The sequence below is a fragment of the Oryctolagus cuniculus genome, chromosome 20 (assembly GCF_964237555.1).
Source record: "Oryctolagus cuniculus chromosome 20, mOryCun1.1, whole genome shotgun sequence".
Lineage (NCBI taxonomy): Eukaryota > Metazoa > Chordata > Mammalia > Lagomorpha > Leporidae > Oryctolagus > Oryctolagus cuniculus.
This window is the reverse complement of record NC_091451.1, coordinates 45,205,028-45,226,370: the sequence shown is the minus strand read 5'-3', so window position 1 is coordinate 45,226,370 and position 21,343 is coordinate 45,205,028. Positions and strand designations below refer to the sequence as shown.

The 21,343-nt window shown below is 54.8% G+C and overlaps 1 protein-coding gene across 16 annotated transcripts in view; it reads right to left on the bottom strand.

The window, feature by feature from the left end:
* The window catches only part of PPP2R5C (protein phosphatase 2 regulatory subunit B'gamma), a 163,000-nt gene that overhangs the window by 20,731 nt on the left and 120,926 nt on the right, over positions 1-21,343 (bottom strand). For 13 of the 16 annotated variants that reach the window (XM_051834796.2, XM_051834798.2, XM_051834800.2 and 10 more), the window contains 7 exon segments: positions 19,530-19,640; positions 18,217-18,309; positions 18,001-18,131; positions 13,479-13,538; positions 11,327-11,435; positions 7,538-7,591; positions 2,150-2,320 (listed from right to left, as the gene is read on the bottom strand). In XM_051834796.2, coding sequence (XP_051690756.1) covers positions 2,150-2,320; positions 7,538-7,591; positions 11,327-11,435; positions 13,479-13,538; positions 18,001-18,131; positions 18,217-18,309; positions 19,530-19,640 — 729 coding nt within the window. 16 annotated transcript variants of the gene reach the window in all.

Here is a 21,343-nt window from a genome sequence, read left to right as displayed (position 1 = left end):
TGTGGCCTGGAAGTGGAAGGCGCCCCAGTGCTTGGGCCCCTGCATGCATGTGGGAGACCCAGAAGAGGCTCCCGGCTCTTGGTCCTGGTTTTGGATTGGCCCAACTCTGGCCATTGTGGCCATTTAGGGAGTGAAGACCCTTCTGTCTCTCCCTCTCTGGGAGAGACAATAAATAAATTAAAAACAAAATAAATCTTTTTTAAAAAAGTGATGGACCACCATGGCTTCTGATGGTTCCATGAGACAACTAAAATTAAATCAAAAAATTAAAATCAATAAAATTAATTAATTAAAAATTAATAGAATTAATAAAAAATTAAAAAAAGAAACTAACACTTCAGATGCTTAATGCTTTGAGATGTTCTTCAGCCTCTCTTGTTTGGTGACAGCATAACCTACGATGAAGGTGGAGCTGGCCTCACGTGCACGAACCTGTAAGACTTCCTGGAATATCCCTGGGACTGACCTGGGTCTTCCGGAAGTGGGCGCCACCCTGTGCTCACCAGGGCAGAGAAGAGGCAGAGCGGCGGCAGGGAGTGCAGCACGGCCAGGCTGTCCTGAGAGCATCCAGCCAGGCGCCGGCCTGTCCCAGGCTCCTCTCGCTCTGTGCTGGGTGGAGGGTGCCCATGGGGCAGGGCCTTGACTCACGCTCATCTTGGCAGCAGCAGGACCTCCTGGCTGCCCACTTCCCCACATGGCGTTCTCTCCTGTACATGCTTGATTAGAAGCGAGCTGTGGGGGCTGACACTGTAGCGCAGTGGGTAAAGCCACTGCCTGCAGCGCCGGCATTCTACATGGGTGCCGGTTCTTGTCCCGGCTGCTCCACTTCCAATCCAGCTCTCTGTTAACGGCCTGGGAAAGCAGCAGAAGATGGCTCATGTGTTTGAGCCCTGCACCCATGAGTGACAACTGTACAAAGCTCCTGGCTCCTGGCTTCAGATCAGCCCAGCCCCAGCCATTGCCACCATTTGGGGAGTGAACCAGTGGATGCAAGAGCGCTCTCTGCCTCTGTCTCTCTGTAACTCTGCCGTTCAACTAAATAAATAAATCTTAAAAAAAAAAAAAAAAAAAAGCGTGGTGTGGCTGTGTCCTTGGTTGTGTCCTATGGAAGGACATACCACTTGTGCCAATGGCGACCTGTTCACCTGGGCAGAGGCCTGGTGGGCGCCTGCCGCTGTGGGCTGCTGCTTGGCTGTGCCCTGGAGTGCTGATCCCCGCCTTGTCTAGGAAATGACACACAGCTCACACCAGACACAAGCCTGCCAGACACAAGCTCCCTTGCCTGGTTCCTTGGGTGGGAGCTCAGACACCTCTAACCTAAGAACTCTCGGCAGTGGAGGAGACGATGCCGTAAGCCGTGCCCTTCCTCAGCCCAAGCTGGACCTGTCGGAGCCCTGCCCCACCGAGCTCTGCCATCGGCTGTGCGTCTCTGTCTTAACTCTGTTGGTCGTGAGGACTGCCTTCCGTTGGTTTGCTATCTGCCTCTGGAAGGGTTTCTCGGAGCCTGCCGTCACCGCCTCCCAGGACACCTCTAAGTCGTGCTTGTCTTTTACACCTTTATCTTGATCACAGAGCACCGGATGCCAGAGGCTAGCGGCTGGAGTCAGAGGAGCAGGCAGGCTGCAGAGGCCCAGGGAACGCCTCGGGAGAGGGGCTGGGACCTGCGGAGGGGCTGGGACCTGCGGAGGGCTGCAGAGGAAGTCAGGAAGAGGACGGGAAGGGGGTCACAGTCGTCCTCAGACAGCAATTTGGTAGATGATGAATTTTTAAAGGGTCAAGAAGTGGATGAGCTTACGTGCTGCCAGGCGTGAACGGCTCAGGAAGGGAGACCATTCCGAGCTGGTTTCCATTACCTGTTGCTGCTCGCTTTCAGAAAGTAAGGTTTTACGGACGGGGAGTGCACTGCCTTGAGGTCAAAGACGCTGGGCAGAGGAGCCGTTTCCCACGAGTCTTACAGAGAAAGACGCTTTCCCTGACGGCGACAAGATGTCCAAGTGCATCTCAGCACCTCGACCCCGAGGGCCAACTGAGGGGAAAACTCGCATCTCCACCTTTCGGTTACACAGCAGCACGCCACACCCGGCTGCGCGCCGAGTCCTGTCGTGGCCGAAGCGGAACGCCTGGTTCTCCCTCCCCGAGCCCCGCCTACCTGGAAGTGCGGGCTGGAGACGCACTTGGCCAGCTGCCGGAACAGGGGCTCCATGATTTTCACAAACTCGGAAGGTTCGATGACGTCTAATATTTCTTCTAATTCGTTTAAGAACATGACTTCTTTTGGACTGTGAGTCTTTGGCCAATATTTGAGGAGTGCCATCACCACCTAGGGAAGACAGGACAGAACAGTGATGCCTCGGGCCCACATCTACAGAGTGGGGGGGGGGGTCTGCATCTCCAGGGAGGGGTCCCCGCGGCCCAGCCACGGAGCAAGCTGGGCTGTCTCCCTTGGAGAAGGAACGCTGAGTCAGTCACCAGTGGTTTCTATGAGAAACAGGTCAAATTTTATGTGCTTTAGATCCATGGTCTAAATTCACACGTTCCACTCGCTGATCAACCACCAGTTTCACTAAGAGTTCCTTAAAAAAAGATGAACAAGCCGGCAGAGTTGAGAGAGAATGGGAGCAGTGGGAACAGGGAGCGAGTCCTCTGCCTGGTGAGAGCCCCAGCACACGGCCACGCACACTTGAGTGTGGAGTCGCGAGCTCTGAACAGCTGGCAGCGCACGCGCAGCTGCGGGCTCTTTCTCAAATGAACCGCTTTCAGAGTCGGTGGGAAAATGGAATTAAAAGAGAATGCGTGTTTCCATGAACTTCTGGAAGGACCCCACATACATATTTCCACACAAATGTGCATCCCTGTGTGCGTATATGGTGATTGTACCATGATAAAATATATGGTAAAATATACCATAATGAAAGGAGTGATGGGAACCGAGCTGACCTAACCCACAGCCAGGGGAGCTGCACTGGCTCCATGAGTGCACACCTGTGGTGCCACAGTGTGGGAGGGTGTGTGGTGCACAGCGAGCGTGCAGGGGGCAGCCTGGCGAGCACCGCTTGCCGCTCTGCGTCTGTGCCGCCGGCTCCCTGCGGGTCACATCCCATCAGGCTGCAGGGGGTTCTGGGTGCCGGATGTTGTATTCCTCACCCAAGACAGCTAGAAAGAGATTCCACGGACGGTTCCTCGCTGCTCATATGTGGCAGCTTCCTGATGTCTGACCCCGAACTCAGCAGTCAATACATGACACTGGATTTCACTCAGGCAGTGTAGATTAACAATCTCTCTAGAATTTAGCTGTCATAGTGCCTAAAAAGTGCAATGACCCTAAAGAGGCATCTGTAGCAGGTACAAGGTAAACCGGCAGCCTCGCTCACACACCGCACAGGTGCGGGCAAAGCCGGCAGCCTCCCTCACACACCGCACAGGTGCGGGCAAAGCCGGCAGATTCACACACACCGCATAGGTGCGGGCAAAGCCGGCAGTCACACACACCGCACAGGTGCGGGCAAAGCCGGCAGAGTCACACACACCGCACAGGTGCGGGCAAAGCCGGCAGAGTCCCTCACACACCGCACAGGTGCGGGCAAAGCCGGCAGACTCCCTCACACACCGCACAGGTGCGGGCAAAGCCGGCAGACTCCCTCACACACCGCACAGGTGCGGGCAAAGCCGGCAGAGTCCCTCACACACCGCACAGGTGCGGGCTGCTTCTCTGGGCAGCCACTGAGCCTCGGCGCAGCATCACGGAGCCACTGTCTCAGCTCCCAGGCAGGACCCAGGGTGCAGCACCCAGTATGCTGGGCATGCACAGCTGTGCAGCAGCCTGCACCCAGGTCCCAGTGCTGAAGGAGGAAGAGTGGCCCTCCCGCATGCCTTCAGAAGACAGGAACTCTCGGGAAGGAACGTGTTGAGGAGAGTGCCTGAATGTCTTCAATGCACAGAAAACTAAAATCTGCTCCCTGTGGCCAGAAGAGCACTCCAGTGTCATCTTTGCAGCAGGAAGCTAAGAGTGGAGGTATGTGTGCATCTGCAGCTTCCTCGTCCAGGTACTGAGTGGAATGAAGATTTATTTATTTATTTATTTAATTATTTGAAAGGCAGAGTTACAGAGAGGCAGAACCAGAGAGAGAGAGAGAGAGAGAGCGCACTTCCATCTGCTGGTTCACTCCCTAAATGGCCATAATGGCTGGAGCTGGGCCAATCCAAAGCCAGGAGCCAGGAATCCAGGAATTTCCTCCAGGTCTCCCATGTGGGTGCAGGGGCCCAGTACTTGGGCCATCTTCTACCACTTTCCCAGGCCATAGCAGAGAGCTGGATTGGAAGTAGAGCAGCCGGGTCTTGAACCAGTGCCCATGTGGGATGCTGGAACTGCAGGTGGTGGCTTTACCAGCTACACCAAAGTGCCGGCTCGTGTTCCCGGTTTTTTAAAGATTTTATTTATTTATCTGAGAGGCAGAGTTACAGAAAAAGAGAGGGAGGCCGGCGCCGCGGCTCACTAGGCTAATCCTCCACCTTGCGGCGTTGGCACACTGGGTTCTAGTCCCGGTCGGGGCACCGGATTCTGTCCCGGTTGCCCCTCTTCCAGGCCAGCTCTCTGCTATGGCCCAGGAGTGCAGTGGAGGATGGCCCAAGTGCTTGGGCCCTGCACCCCATGGGAGACCAGGATAAGTACCTGGCTCCTGCCATTGGATCAGCGCAGTGCGCCGGCCACAGCGCGCTGGCAGCGAGCCACTGGAGGCTGAACCAATGGCAAAAGGAAGACCTTTCTCTCTCTCTCTCTCTCTCTCTCTCTCTCTCTCTCACTGTCCACTCTGCCTGTCAAAAAAAAAATAAAATAAAATAAAATAAAATAAAAAATAAAAACAGAAAGAGAGAGGGAGAGAGAGAGAGAAAGGTCTCCTATCTGCTGGTTCACTCCCCAAATGGCCACAACGGCTAGAGCTGGGCCAATCTGAAATTAGGAGCTTCTTCCTGGTCTCCCATGTGGGTGTAGGGGCCCAAGCACTTGGGCCATTTTCCACTGCTTTCCTAGGCCATAGCAGAGAGCTGGATCAGAAAAGCAGCTGGGACTTGAACCAGCACTGTAGGTCGAGGCTTAGCCTACTACGCCACAGCCCTGGCTCTCTGTCCTATTCTTTTTTTTTTTTTTTTTTTTTTGACAGGCAGAGTGGACAGTGAGAGAGAGAGAGAGAAAGGTCTTCCTTTGTCGTTGGTTCACCCTCCAATGGCCGCCGCGGCCGGTGCGCTGCGGCCGGTGCACCGCGCTGATCCAATGGCAGGAGCCAGGAGCCAGGTGCTTTTCCTGGTCTCCCATGGGGTGCAGGGCCCAAGCACCTGGGCCATCCTCCACTGCACTCCCTGGCCACAGCAGAGAGCTGGCCTGGAAGGGGGGCAACCGGGACAGAATCCGGCGCCCTGACCGGGACTAGAACCTGGTGTGCCGGCGCCGCAAGGCGGAGGATTAGCCTAGTGAGCCACGGCGCCGGCCTCTCTGTCCTATTCTTATAGCAACCTATCCAAGAGTATCCAAACATTTAGATGGGAACTTACAACTGCTTACTTTTGTTACTCAATAATGAAAAACAATCCAATCAATAAAACGGGCAATGGATTTAAAGAGACATTTTTCCTTAAAAAAAAAAAAAAAAAAAAAGACGGAGGGCTTCCAGCGTTGTGGTGCAGTGGGTTACGCCACCACCGCCAGTGCCGGCATCCCATATGGGCGTGGGTTTCAGTCCCGGCTGCTCCACTTTGACCCAGCTTCTGCTAATGCGCCTCTGAGAGCAGTGGAGGATGGTCTGAGTACTTGGGCCCCTGCACCCACCTCGGAGACCTGGAAGAAGCTCCTGACTCCTGACTTCAGCCTGGCCCAGCCCGTCGTTGAAGTCATTTGGGGAGTGAACCAACAGATGGAAGCGCGCGCTCTCTCTCTCTCTCTTTCTCTGTCCCTCCCTCTCTCATTCTGGAACTCTGCCTTTCAAATAAAATAAAATGACTCTTAAAAAAAAGGAATGGAAAATAAGCGTTGGTGAGGAGGGAGAGGAAATGGAAGTGCAGGACGCTGCTGGTGGGCAAGCGAAACGTACAGTGGCTGTGGGCGGCAGGACGGGGCTGCTTGGGGAGCTGAACACACGGTGGCCCCGGAGTGCAGCAATCCCACTTCTGGGTGACTGAAGCCAGGAAGCTGAACAGCGTGTGTACACACACCATGTTCACAGCAGCAGTATTCAGGAAGCTAAAAGGTGGGACAGCCAGTGTCCATCCACGGACACAGGGATCAGCAGGTACAGTCTCTGCGCCCCGAGGAACACGATTCAGCTACAACACGGCACAAAGCTCTGATCCCCGAGACAGCAAGGAGGAGCCTTACGAGCTGTTACACCAGCAAAATTTGTCAGGCACAAAAGGAGACAGACTTCATAACTGCACTTGCATGAGGAACCTAAAGTCGTCACCGTCAGAAGGTGGGTTACAGGTTGGCAGGGGTGGGGGCAGGCGAGGTGGGGAGGTGCACCTTCGTGTCTATAGAGTTTCTATTTGGGACGACCACAGTGGAATGGCCGCACAGCACTGTGCATGTAATTAATGCCGCAGAATTTCACGTGTCAAATCGTCAAAATGACAACTTTCACGTTATCTTTTATCACAATTAAAAAGTTAACCTAATACACCAGCAACCACTGAATGTGTAATTTAAACAGATGAATTACATGGTAAGTGAATTATAAGTCAGTAAACGTATATTCAAATGCCAGATTTGGTTAATCTACGCTACAAAAAGCCCTTGCATTTTTTTTTTTTTTTGACAGGCAGAGTGGACAGTGAGAGAGAGAAACAGAGAAAGGTCTTCCTTTGCCGTTGGTTCACCCTCCAATGGCTGCTGCGGCCGGCGCACCGCGCTGATCCGAAGCCAGGAGCCAGGTGCTTCTCCTGGTCTCTCATGGGGTGCAGGGCCCAAGCACCTGGGCCATCCTCCACTGCACTCCCTGGCCACAGCAGAGAGCTGGCCTGGAAGAGGGGCAACCGGGACAGACTCCGGTGCCCTGACTGGGACTAGAACCCGGTGTGCCGGCGCCGCAAGGCGGAGGATTAGCCTAGTGAGCCGCGGCGCCAGCCCTCCCTTATATTTTTGACATAGATAAAATACCAAAGAAATTAGAAATCCAAAATGGGGTTGTTGGAATCCAACATCCGTGACTCTGACCAGTCTAAGCTGGCAAGAATCTGAGGTTACAAAGCCCCCTTAGCACCACACGCAGCTCAGGCTCTCGCTCCGGCTGAAGCTAGGCGCGACAGAGCCGGAGGCACCGTGCTGCTGCCTTGTGTGGTGAGGAGGGCGGCCATGTCATGACGTATGAGCACTGCAATAAGGATCCCCACAGTTAAAATGACCACACTCTGCGCACTGTAACACACGGACGGAGCCAGTGTTCACCCGACTGCCATGCCAGAGGAAAACCCTGCCTGAGAGCACCTGGGCAGTCTGCACTGGCGCAGTGTGGGCCAGGAGAGAAAGAGCAGAGCGAGAGCGAGCGCTTACTGGTTCCGTGAGGGTGCTGTCCTTCTCTAGAAACTGCACGACACAGTAGGCCAGCTGCAAGGAAGCAGAGGAGAGCGTTAGTGCTGCATTTCACGTGGACACGCGGCTGTGTCTCTTCTAGAACGCGGTCCTTGGCAGGGCAAGGGCCTGACGTGACTGCGCTGCTGGCCCCAGGGTAAGCCGCCTGTGGCCTGGTGGGCCCCCAGCAGGGAGGGACCCCGGGACTGACGCTCCCTGTTAACTGGCGATAGGAAGCTAAAAACAGTGAACAGGACGCGTCCTTTAGACCAACGCCTGCACCGCGTCAGACCAGTGTGACGGGTTTCCTGTGGTCCACCTGGAGACCGTGATGAACTTGTAATCTAGCAGCTGGGAAAAAACACTGAAAACCTGGCTCCATCTTGTACTAACCATTAATTTCTTTCGTACTCTGAACATGGTAACAATCTGGCTGGATGCAAAGATATTCCTAGTCACTGGCACCCAGAGAAGGGAGGTCAAATACAGCCCAGGAAGCCTAAGTCATTAGAACCAATTAAAGGCTATACTTCCTGGAATTCATCCCTTGCCACAAACTCAGGCCGTCTGGAGCGCACACTGTGGCGTGCCTGCTAGTGCCAGCCCCGTCTGGAGCGTACACTGTGGTGTGCCTGCTAGTGCCAGCCCCAGCACAGCTCAGGGGACGAAGGTAACGGCTGCGGACGGGGCGGGGCCTCCCTCACCCTTCAGCACGCTGCAGTCAGCGCAGCCTGAGCTCTGCCTGAACCTGAGAGAGAGACCAAGCCTCCTAGGTAAACGCAGCGCCTCATCAGTTAGCAACCACAGCTGAGCAATATTTCAGTGAAAGTGCAGAGTCCAGTTCTAAAAATTCCCGGCTTTTTACGGCTGGGTGTCTGGTCTTGTGGTTAAGATGCCTGCATCCCATATCAAAATGCCTGAGTCAACACCTGCCTCTGGCCCCTGACTCCAGCTTCCTGCAAATGCAAACTGGCAGGCAGCAATAGTGGCTCAAGCAATAGGGCTTCTTTTTCTAAAGCTTCATTTTACCTTATTTGAATAATAAAATTTAAGATTTTATTATTATAATTACAGAGAGAGAGAGAGAGAGGGAAAGAGAGAGAGAGGGAGATCTTCCATCTGCTGGTTCAATCCCTAGATGGCTGCAACAGGAGCCAGGAGCTTCATCCAGGTCTCCCACGCAAGTGCAGGGGTGTAAGGACTTGGGCCATTCTCTGCTGCCTTCCCAGGCACGTTAACAGGGAGCTGGATTAGAAGTGGAGCATCTGGGGCTTGACCTGGTGTCCATGTGGGACGTTGGCACTGTGGATGGCAGCTTAACCTGCTGAGCCACAGCGCTGGCCCCAGGTAACTGGACTTCTGCCATCCACTCAGGAGACCTGGATTGACTTCTGGCTCCCATCTTCAGCCTGGCCATTGCAGGAATTTGGGGAGTGAACAGCAGATAGTAGCTCTCTTCTTCTCAAAAGAAAAATCCAAGCTTTTAGAATTTTTTTTCACTTATATTTATTTGAAAGACAGACTTTGACAAAGACAGATACACACACAGATACATAGAGGGGCAGAGGGGAGAGGGATGGAGGAAGGGACCAACCTTCCATCCATGGGTTCACTCCCCAGATGCCTACGACAGCCAGTGCTGGGCCAGGGTGTGGCACTGTCGGGCTCCCCCATGGGAGTGGCAGGAACGTTAGTGCTCAAGTTTTGCTGCTCCCAGGGTCGACATCAGCAGGAAGCTGGAGCTGCAAGTGGTACTGGGACTTGAACCCAGGCACTCGGATATGGGATGCGGGTGGCCCAAGTGGCATCTTCAGCACTGTGCCCCACCCCACGTCCACAGGTTTTTTTTAAGATTTATTTGTTTATATGAAAGTCAGAGTTACACAAAGAGAAGAGAGGGAGAGAGAGGGAGAGAGGGAGAGAGGGAGAGAGGGAGAGAGAGAGAGAGAGAGGGACAGAGAGATGGAGAGGTCTTCCATCCGCTGGTTCACTCCCCAGTTGACTGCAGTGGCCAGAGATGGGCCGATCTGAAGCCAGGAGCCAGGACCTTCTTATGGGTCTCCCATGTGGGTACAGGGCCCAAGGACTTGGGCCATCTTCTACTGCTTTTCCAGGGCACAGCTGAGAGCTGGATCGGAAGTGGAGCAGCCAGGTCTCGAACCGGCGCCCATATGGGATGTAGGCGGCGGCTTTACCTGCTACACCACAGTGCTGGCCCCAGTCCACAGGTGTTTTTTTTTTTTTTTTTTTTTTTTTGACAGGCAGAGTGGACAGTGAGAGAGACAGAGAGAAAGGTCTTCCTTTGCCGTTGGTTCACCCTCCAATGGCCGCCACGGCCGGCGCACCGCGCTGATCTGAAGGCAGGAGCCAGGTGCTTTTCCTGGTCTCCCCTGGGGTGCAGGGCCCAAGCACTTGGACCATCCTCCACTGCACTCCCTGGCCACAGCAGAGAGCTGGCCTGGAAGAGGGGCAACCGGGACAGAATCTGGCACCCCGACCAGGACTAGAACCCGGTGTGCCGGCGCTGCAAGGCGGAGGATCAGCCTATTGAGCTGCGGCGCCGGCCAGTCCACAGGTTTTTTTTATTATTTTTTTTTATTTTTTATTATTATTTTTTATTTATTTATTTTTTTGACAGGCAGAGTGGACAGTGAGAGAGAGAGACAGAGAGAAAGGTCTTCCTTTGCCGTTGGTTCACTCTCCAATGGCCGCCGCGGCCGGCGCGCTGTGGCCGGCGCACCGCGCTGATCCGATGGCAGGAGCCAGGAGCCAGGTGCTTTTCCTGGTCTCCCATGGGGTGCAGGGCCCAAGCACCTGGGCCATCCTCCACTGCACTCCCTGACCACAGCAGAGGGCTGGCCTGGAAGAGGGGCAACCGGGACAGAATCCAGCGCCCCGACCGGGACTAGAACCCGGTGTGCCGGCGCCGCTAGGCGGAGGATTAGCCTAGTGAGCCACGGCGCCGGCCCAGTCCACAGGTTTTTAAAAAGATGTTTTCCTATGTCATTTAATTTGGCATGGAACTCTCAGATTTTTCTCTAAGGTATTAGGTAATTTTCCTTTGAGAAGTTAAAACTCATTTAAAATTCTGCCTTCCAGAAATTTTTTCTGAAATTAAAGAAAAATTATTTATTTGAAAGGCAGAGAGAGAGAGACTGACTCTTCCATTGCTAGTTCATTCCCTAAATGCCTGCAACAGCCAGGGCTGGGCCCAGAGGAAGTGAGGAGCTGGGCGCTCCGTCCTGTCTGCCATGTGGGTGGCAGGGCCCGAACACTGGAGCCATCACTGCTGCCTCCCAGGGCAGAGCTGGGACTGACCCCAGGCACTTGGGTATGGGATGCGCGTGTCCCCCCAGGTGGTATCTTGACCCCTGTGCCAAATGCCCTCCCCTCTGAACTCCGTAAAAGCAATCTTGCTTTACCTTCTTATCCTTTCAATTACTGGCAGAGCCTCGTTACCAAAGTCAATGATGTAACTCGAAACACACCCTTCTAGGCTGACTCGCTGTCCCAGCAGCAGCGGTCCCGGCCCGCCCTTCTAGGCTGACTCGCTGTCCCAGCAGCAGCGGTCCCCGGCCCGCCCTTCTAGGCTGACTCGCTGTCCCAGCAGCAGCGGTCCCCGCCCGCCCTTCTAGGCTGACTCGCTGTCCCAGCAGCAGCGGTCCCCGCCCGCCCTTCTAGGCTGACTCGCTGTCCCAGCAGCAGCGGTCCCCGCCCGCCCTTCTAGGCTGACTCGCTGTCCCAGCAGCAGCGGTCCCCGCCCGCCCTCACCTGGGGGTGGTAGACACTCAGGGACTTCACTTTGTGCAAAGGTAACAACACCTTCAGTAAGAAAATCTTGTGCTCTTCTTTGAGTGGTAAGGCAAATCCATTAATTATACTGCAAAAAATAAAAAAGATTCGAGGTTTGAGTATTTACAAATTGCAGATTACAAACAGTTTGGGGTTTTTCTCTTACTTTGTTTTCCACATGAGAGCCCAGCAGGTGGAATGTTTCAGAGAAACGAGAACCTCAGTAGACATGAAGAATGAAATGCCTTCAGGGAAGCTTAGCCATGTCTCCCTTCTAGCTGTGAGGTCACTTAAAAACTGCACTGACAGGGGGACGCTAGAACAGCAGGAGCTCCTGGGGGCGTCTCCTCCACACCCAGCACCCTGCCTCGCTCTTGGCCTCCTGGGGCGTCTCCCCCACACCCAGCACCCTCCCTCGCTCTTGGCCTCCTGGGGCGTCTCCCCCACACCCAGCACCCTCCCTCGCTCTTGGCCTCCTGGGGCGTCTCCCCCATATTCAGCACCCTCCCTGTTCACTGGCCTCCTGGGGTGTCTCCCACACCCAGCATCATGCCTCGATCATGGCCTCCTGGGGGCGTCTCCCACACCCAGCACCCTGCCTCGCTCGCTGGCCTCCTGGAGGAAGTCAGGCTCGGCCCTCCCGCGTGGGCAGTGGAGAACAAGCTGGAGCAGGAGGTGCTGGTTAAGGATCAAAGCTGTTCCCTTCTGCCAGGGAAGGAAGTCCTACCTGTAAGCTCTAAATTATTTATTTATTTATTTATTTTGACAGGCAGAGTGGACAGTGAGAGAGAGAGACAGAGAGAAAGGTCTTCCTTTGCCGTTGGTTCACCCTCCAATGGCCGCTGCAGCTGGCGCACCGCGCTGATCCGATGGCAGGAGCCAGGTACTTCTAGTCTCCCATGGGGTGCAGGGCCCAAGCACTTGGGCCATCCTCCACTGCCTTCCCGGGCCACAGCAGAGAGCTGGACTGGAAGAGGAGCAACCGGGACAGAATCCGGCACCCCGACTGGGACTAGAACCCGGTGTGCCAGCGCCGCAGGCAGAGGATTAGCTACTGAGCCGTGGCGCCGGCCACCTGTAAACTCTAAAGTTTCTGTCTCAGACTTCTGAGTTTATCCATCAGGTGTCATAATCAGGCAAAGGCTGGTCAGTGTTCCCAGGGGCTGCGGGAGGAGGAGGAGCAACTCCTAACTCCGTCCCCCACTACTCGTCACTCAGGCATGGTGGCCGGTCACGGTGACAGGCTGCCCAGTACACCGCTTCTGGGAGAAGGCAGAGCGGCACAGTGGCCCTGAGGCCTGCGCCCAGCACTTCTCGGTGCGCCCACTCTGACAGCCACACACGAGGGAGGTGCAGAGTCTCCCCGACTTATAGGGAAGCTTGCCCAAGGTCATACAGTGACCTGGGGGCAGCCCCCGAGCCACACCCAGGACTCTCGGAGAGGACTGATGTCCCATCCCATCACGTCTCAGAACCACCAGGCAGCACCGATCCCCCGGATGGTGGCGTGTCCCATGAGGAAAGATCCTCCCGACACCGCAGGGAGCCACCCCGCCTCTGCTGCAGGCTCCCCCGCGGCCCAGTTCCTGGGAAGGTCCCGGACAGAAGTGCTCCAAGGGCGCTTGCCACGAACCCTGCGGAGTTCTGCTCGGCAAACGGGCTTGGAGGTCTAACATAAAATCTAACATAAAATCTATAGGTTGATTAAAAAAAAAAACCAGCAAAAACTTTACTTGGGTTTAGATGATAGAACTTCTGAAATGCTTTTTTTTTTTTTTTTTTAAATCTGTTAAGATCAAAGCAACTTGAAATATTTGGATTTACTCAGTATCCTGTATGTACAACCCCTTCTTCTCACAGGCTTCCAGTATTAACCTGCTCATGTCACTATTTTAACACTGTTCTTGAGGAAGTCATTTCGATGGTGTATCCATAGAGATGATGTGAGGAGAGGGAGGGAGAAGCCACGCACAGGAGCACAGGTGGGGATGTCGCTGGGCGAGCTGTGATGCCAGGGTGGCACTCCACAGAACTCTTCTGGGGGCAGCGTTCGCTGCCTCGCCCCGTGGAAAGGGGAGCTGGGCTCCAAGACGCAGCTCCTTCTAGATCCTTCTGGCACACACAGACTCACCTTCCCAGTATTTCCAGTAATTCTGCTATGCCATTGTGATGCTCTGTTTCATAAATAAACCTAGAGAAAACAAAGTGTTGGTTAGGACCGACACTGACCTGAGACACGGAGGGGCGGGGGGCCGGTGGCAGAGAGCACACCCGTGTGGGACGCCCTTTGGGGGCAGCCGCTCACTGGTACCAGGCGGCCCTGTAGGAACCCAGGTGTGACCCCACAGCCTGGAGGGCAGAGGGCTCACCCACCTGCTGCACACCTTTCTCCAGGCAAGGGCCTCATTTTGAAACGTGTTAAGCACCTAGAAAAGCTTGCCCCCTGACTCGACCCCTCAGCCTGCCCGGCTGGCTTTATCAGAGCCCCTCCATCACCACACTCCCCTCTACCTGTCCATTTACTGCCCACTGCCCTGCAACCTACTACGTAAGCTGATGCTTGCTCAGTTTTGGAGTCTGCCATGTTTAGCACAGTCCCTGCAAAGGATGGACGGTCTCTTCTGAACACCTCTTGTCTACTTCTCCACTCACACCCTGGCCCTGGGCCCCAGCATCTCCCCTATGCAGCCCTGGCCTGCTAGGCCTGCTGTGCCTGTGGGGAGCTCCTGGGCCCTGCACCCCACCTCCTGTGTAGGCCTGTCTCCTTCCAGATGGGACCCTGAGCACAGGGACAAGACTTGTCCCGGATTCTTGGTGCTAGGATTACACATAGCATCTGCCAGACTTGGAACCCATCTGTTGACTAAACCGAGGACAGGAGACAGAACGGGGACGTGTCGGGAGAAGGAAGCTGTGCCCCTGCAGAGGATTCCCATAGACAACGCTCCTGCCTGGCCCGGCTCCCAGAGTGGGTCTGAGCCCACACGGCAGAGTCACCTGCACAAAGTGAGAGCGGTGTGGGGACAGGTCCCTGCCTATCAGATGGAAGCCGAAGGTGAAGGTCTGGCAAGATTGAACACAATCACGCTGCAGTCTCCTCTTCCTTGTCTGTAACAAATGGACGGGGGCCCTCAAGGTCAAGAGCGGGTCACACACCCACAGCTGGGAGCTGCTTCTCAAGGAGGGGTCAAGGAGCTGAAATGGGCAAGGCAGCGTGCGGGGCTGCAGGGCCAGAGCAGGGTGACCGAGGCCCAGGCCCAGGCACCGGAAGCAGAACAGCGGCAGGAGCGCAGTAACAGGAGAATGGGGATGGAACCCGGGGCCGAGCAGGGTGGCGGCACAGTCACAAGGAGGGGTTCCTGTCGGTTCTGCTCTCAGACCTCTGCAGCGTCTCCACTAAGGAGTGCTGTACCTGAGAAAGCTCCACCTGCAGGTTCCTTTTCGCTTCACTTTTTGATCTGAAATACCTAAAACAGTGCAAGTGCAGAAAGTCACATCTCTGCTCCAGCACGCTGCCAGCCCCTCCGCAGGCCCGGGGCTGCCTGTGGTCACCCGCTCGGCCGTAACCTCTAAGGGCGGTGCTTAGCCACAAGCTGGGTACCGTCCATCCCATTCCTCCCTGCTAGTGTGCTGTGCGCCCCACACAGAGGCAGAGCCTGTCTCCCCTCCCTTTGATCCAGACTGTTCTGTGAGCTGCTCTGACCAAAGCCAGTTCTGGTCGGCTCCCTTCCTTCCCTCCTGGAAGCAGTTGTGGGCCTGGAAATTACTGAGTGAGCCCTGCCCGCCGTGGGAGGCAGCCCAGGCGGGTCCCAGGCTCTGCAGAGCCCCTCCCCCAGCAGGGAGCATCCCGGTGAGCCCTGTGCCTTCCACTGCTTGCCAGGGCAGGCAACACTGTTTAACTGGCATCTCAACAGCCGACTAGAATCAAAGACTAGTTATAAATAGGAACTTTTACATTAACCTTTTCAGAAAGTTGAACCAAATCTGTCTGAAACACTTTCTTCCCGACTGGGTGTAGCTGCAAGACACAGCTCAACACGGTGCAGCTGAACACAGGGCCCAGCTCGCCTGCCTTTTCTTCCATGGAACGAGGAAGGAGTGGCACTGATGGTGAGAACTCAGACCAGTTATGGAATCCAAGCAATACGCTTGGTTTTGACTGCATATATTAAGATAATTGAAAGAAAGATTGAACAACAACAACACCCCAAAACCCCAAGTCCAGAAAAAGACCACATTGTGGTATCAAGCCTTGCGCGACAGCTGAAGTAAACCGCGTGTAGTCATAACTGGTTAGGTATTCCTACAGCTGTTAAACTAGGTTCCTGAAGGTGTGGCGCGTTTTCTAGCTCTTTCAAGCAAGTGCTCAATGGCTGTGTGACTTCCCCATCTACAAATCCTACCAGGGCCAAGAAAGCAGGAGCACTGGGTACTGTTTCAGTTCAGGCCTAAAAGACTGGAATTTAAGTTCAATTGCACCTGTCCATGTTTTTAAATGACACGTTCTGCTAGGTAAGTACATCAGCCAAATACGACCTCGCAGAGCAGGAGAACATGATACAAGAAACAGGAACACAACGCCCCGGAGACTGACGTCACTGATCCCAGCTGGCCGTGGGCTCTGCTGCGGAAACCGACGGTGGGGATGCAGCAGGTGTTCAAGGCGGAGCCGCACAGCAGCTCTGACGGGAGAAGGCCTGGGGGTGGAGCTGGAGCCTCGAGGCTGTTGGATGGCGCGAGGTGGGAGGGGGGCTTCTGTGCAGCCTGCCGACCAGGCTGGGACGGCACTGATGAAATGGGATGCCCTCAGAGGGCTGCTGGTCTCGGCGGTGTGGATGATCCACCGCCCTCCGTCTCAGCTCCCTGTTTGCTCTTCCCCGGCAGGAGGCTCTGCCTGACCTGTGTGTCTGCCGTGGGGGATACCTGGCCTTGTCCAGGCGATGCCCTGGCCCTGCAGCTTCTCGTCCTCAAGTCACAGAGCGACGGTGCCACTCTTGTCCCCGCCACTGCTAGGAGCTATCACTGCCTCGAGCCATCCTGGAGTCACATGTTGCAAGGGGCGAGCTGACCTGAGAAGCCAACATGTGCAGAATCCACTGCTCATTCAGGAACCGCTCCAGGGGCAAAGGCAGCAGCAGATGGCAGACGCTGGTGGGTCAGAGAGACGTTCAGGCTGCAAGGATCCACGAGGCTGGGGGCTGGGGAGTCACGTGAGCCCTGCACTTGGTATGCTAGAAGCATTTCTCCGTGACTTCAGGGCTGTGCCAGGACATCTGCAACCACAGCGTGGGCTCCCACAGGCCCAGGGACAGCCATGTGGTCTGTGCCCCCTGCAGCTTCTGCAGGTCTCCTTTCCCAGGTACATAACAGGAGCCCCCAGACCTCTCACTTGCATGCACAGACCTGCGGCTTCCTGGAGACCGATGATGTCACACCTCACCCCTCCCTGGACAACGATGGCTTCACACCTCAACCCTACCTGAACAATCCCTCCCTGGACAATGATGGCTTCAAACCCCATCTCCACCTGGACAATGATGGCTTCATACCTCATCCCTACTTGGACACGATGGCTTCACACCCCATCCCTCCCTGGACAATGATGGCTTCACACCCCATCCCTCCCTGGACAACAACGGCTTCACACCCCATCCCCACCTGGACAACGATGGCTTCACACCTCAACCCTACCTGGACAATGATGGCTTCACACCTCATCCCTACCTGGACAACGATGGCTTCACACCCTATCCCTACCTGGACCATGATGGCTTCACACCTCAACCCTACCTGGACAACAATGGCTTCACACCCCATCCCTTCCTGGAGACTGATGATGTCACACCTCATCCCTACCTGGACAATGATGGCTTCACACCTCATCCCTACCTGGACAACGATGGCTTCACACCTCATCCCTACCTGGACAACGATGGCTCCACACCCCATCCCTCCCTGGACAACAATGGCTTCACACCTCACCCCTACCTGGACAATGATGGCTTCACACCCCACCCCTACCTGGACAACGATGGCTTCACACCTCAACCCTCCCTGGACAACGATGGCTTCATACCCCATCCCTCCCTGGACAACAACGGCTTCACACCCCATCCCCACCTGGACAACGATGGCTTCACACCTCAACCCTACCTGGACAATGATGACATCACACCCCATCCCTTCCTGGAGACGGATGATGTCACACCCCATCCCTCCCTGGACAACGATGGCTTCACACCTCATCCCCACCTGGACAACGATGGCTTCACACCTCAACCATACCTGGACAACGATGGCTTCACACCCCATCCCTCCCTGGACAACAATGGCTTCACACCTCACCCCTACCTGGACAATGATGGCTTCACACCTCATCCCTACCTGGACAATGATGGCTTCACACCTCATCCCTACCTGGACAACGATGGCTTCACACCCCAACCCTTCCTTTGCTTGCTGATGAGGCAACCCACAAGGGGAGGAATTTGCATGTCCACCCATCCATTCCAACTGGACACTCCAGTAAAAATGGAAACAAAGCAGGACAAGGGTGAGGCATGGGGGGGTGGAGTGGCTCTGGAGGGTGCCCGGCGGCTGCAGTAGAGGGGCAGACGTTGGGGGTGGCCGTGCAGGGCCACACATGGACTTACCTATAAAATATATTATTAATCTGTTTTCTGATGTAAGCTCTCAAGCCTAAGAACTTCCCGTAGATTCTGTGAAGGGTGGTTTTCAGAAAATCTCTCTCCCGAGGATCTTCACTGTCAAAGAGCTCTAGAAGCTTCAGAAAGAAAGAGACACTTAGGGACCTGGTGTGACGGTGCCACAGGCCGGGATCTTGGGGTTTCTGTGGATTCGCACCTTACCTGCAACACAAACTTCTGATCAATATACTTCTTCGCTATATTAGGTTGGAAATCTGGAGACTCTAAAAATCTTAAGAAAAATTCATAAACAAGCTAGGAGAAAAAAAGAAAAACAGCACGTCAAACGGCACAGCGTTTTCTTAGCCAGAGATGAAAATGCACCGAGTTGAAGCTTTATTTGCCTGCACATAGCCTTTCTTTTTTTTTTTTTTTAATTTATTTTTGATAGGCAGAGTGGACAGTGAGAGAGAGAGACAGAGCGAGAAAGGTCTTCCTTTGCCGTTGGTTCACCCTCCAATGGCCGCCGCTGCAGCCGGCGCACCGCGCTGATCCGATGGCAGGAGCCAGGATCCAGGTGCTTTTCCTGGTCTCCCATGGGGTGCAGGGCCCAAGCACCTGGGCCATCCTCCACTGCACTCCCTGGCCATAGCAGAGAGCTGGCCTGGAAGAGGGGCAACCGGGACAGAATCCAGCGCCCCGACCGGGACTAGAACCCGGTGTGCCGGCGCCGCTAGGCGGAGGATTAGCCTATTGAGCCACGGCGCCGGCCCTGCACATAGCCTTTCTAAGAAAAGCCACGTAGCTATAGACTCAATGTGAAACCACATGGCTTAATGTAATTGTAATTGATGGTAATTATTTTATTTATAAGAACTACAGACTGAACCCTTAAATGGCCAATGTCACTGATGCTTCAATCATACTGTTGTGAACCCAGGTGCAGCGGCCAACCCCAGGGAGGGGTTGGTAGCCCACCCACCGTGAGGGCCCTGAGACACAGACACCGACCCATCGCTGAGGGGCCGTGTGCAGGGAATGTCCGGCTCCCTCCCACGATGCCGCTCTCCCAGCGTGTGCTGCTGTCATGTTCCTTCCTGTGTTTCCCACCTCGACTTCCTGCTCCACAGTGAGCCCATTCCCTCCAGCAGGCCTGGCACGTGCTCTGCCAACACTGGCCATGGCACCTCCTGACCATTCTGCCTCTCACCTTCCAACTGCCCTCCCCGCCTACTGAGAACGGGCACAATGTCCGCACAGTCCTCTAGGCCCAAACCCAGTGGCTGTCATCAAAGTGGCCACTCGAAGTGAAAACACACGGACAGCCCCCACTTTGGCGATTTATGTAAAATGTGAGAACACCACGCCCCCTCCCCCAACGTTCCCTGTCCCGCTAGAATATTTCTGTTGTATTCACAGGTTTGCAAGGTCTGCCCCACCAAAGATCCACTGGTGGCGGCTGGTGTGCAGTCCGGCCTCACACCTGCTCTGCAGCCCCCCAGGCGCACGCACAGCTGCACACCCGAGCCCAGTACCTGCAGGTGAGGCCAGGCTGCTTCTAACGTTGGTTCATCTTCCTCGGGGTCAAACTCTGCTCCCGTGGGATTGGAGGAAGGTGGCAATGTTCGAAACATGTTAACTGCAAACTAAAATCCACAAAATCTAAAATTATAATCAGGCATTAGACATATTCACAGAGAGCATTTTTAAAAAGGTTTAAGTAATTCTTTGTATTTTTTGAATTTTTATCTGTTTGAAAAGGAGAGCGACAGAGAGCTACGGGAAGATCTTTAATCCACTGATTTACTCCCCAGATGCCGGCAGCAGCCAGTACTCAGCCAGGCTGAAGCCAGGGACCTGGAGCTCAGTCTAGTCTTCCAGGCGGGGGGCAGAGACTCGGGCACTTAATCCATCACCTGCTGCTCCCATGGTGCAGGGAGCTGGAAGCTGGAAGCTGGGACTGGAAGTGGAGCAGGACTCAAACCCAGGCACTGGGAGGGAGGGAGGGAGGGAGGGAGGGAGGGAGAGGGAGAGAGAGAGAGAGAGAGAGAGAGAGCGAGCGAGCGAGAGCGAGCGAGCGCTGCCGGTTCACTTCCTAAACAGATGCAATGGCCAGGGCTGGGCAGGACAAAGGCAGGAGCCAGGAACTCCATTCGGGTCTCCCAAGTGGGTGGCGAGGGTCCAAGCACTTCTGCTGCCTCCCCAGGTGCATTAGCAGGGAATAGTATCAGGAGCAGAGAAGCCAGGAATTGAACTGGCATGCCAGTATGGGATGCCAGCACTGGCGTCACAAGTGGTGGTTCAATCTGCTGTGCCACATCAGCCCCCTACACATATCTTTTTAAAATAGAAAACTATCATTTGTTTGCAAGTTGTATGCCTAGAAACAGAGGCAAGAGATAGAAGACTGTCACAGCTGGGCCATCAGAAATAAAAAGCAAAAACATAAATGATCAGCAACAACCTCTCCACCAATGAGTACAGAACATCATAGATGGGGGGGGAGGGACGGAGGGAGGGAGAGGGGGAGGGGGGAGGGATATCTTCCATCTGCTGGTTTATTCCCCAAATGACCAGGGCTGGGCCAGGCCAAAGCCAGGAGCTTCTTCCAGATCTCCCATGAGTACAGGGACCCAAGCACTTGGGCCATCCTCTGCTGCTTTCCCAGGCCTTTCTCAGGGGGCTGGATCTGAAGTGGAGCAGCCAGGAATTGAACCGGTGTCCATATTGGCTACTGGCATTGCAGGTGGTGGCTTCACCCCCATGCCACTACACCACAACGCTCACCACCACCCCACCACAAGAATTTTAAAGAGGAAAACGGTCCCTCTCCTCATCTGTAGTGTGCTCAAATCTGCTTGCATGGCACCAGAGCTCGGGTGTCACCGTGGAGAACATGAAGTCCACACTGCACACTGCTGACCCCCAGCACCCACAGAACCTGGCACGGCACCTCGAGTGATGGGTTCTCCGAGAAGAGTACACACAGTCGCCTTACTAACTGCAGCTCAGTTATGCCTGATTGACCTGCTAAACCCTTGCTGTAGAGCCCCTGCGGCCCTAACTGGCTCTTCACTTGTAAATGCTGCACATCTTCTTTGCAATATTTGTCTCATGCAGCTGGATGGCTGGAGCTCTGAGTACCCTCCTGCCTCACGCCCCAGGCCTGCCTGGTGCAGACAGAGTGCCCAGTGAGCAGAGACAGAGACAGCGGAGCCTTCCTTCTCATGAACCTACAACGATCCTTCCTCACGGCCAGCAATGCTTCCAAAGAATGCCCTTATACCAGAATCTGATGTGTAAGAATTACATTTAAAATCCTCAATTTAAGTAACTTGCTCTTTTTATA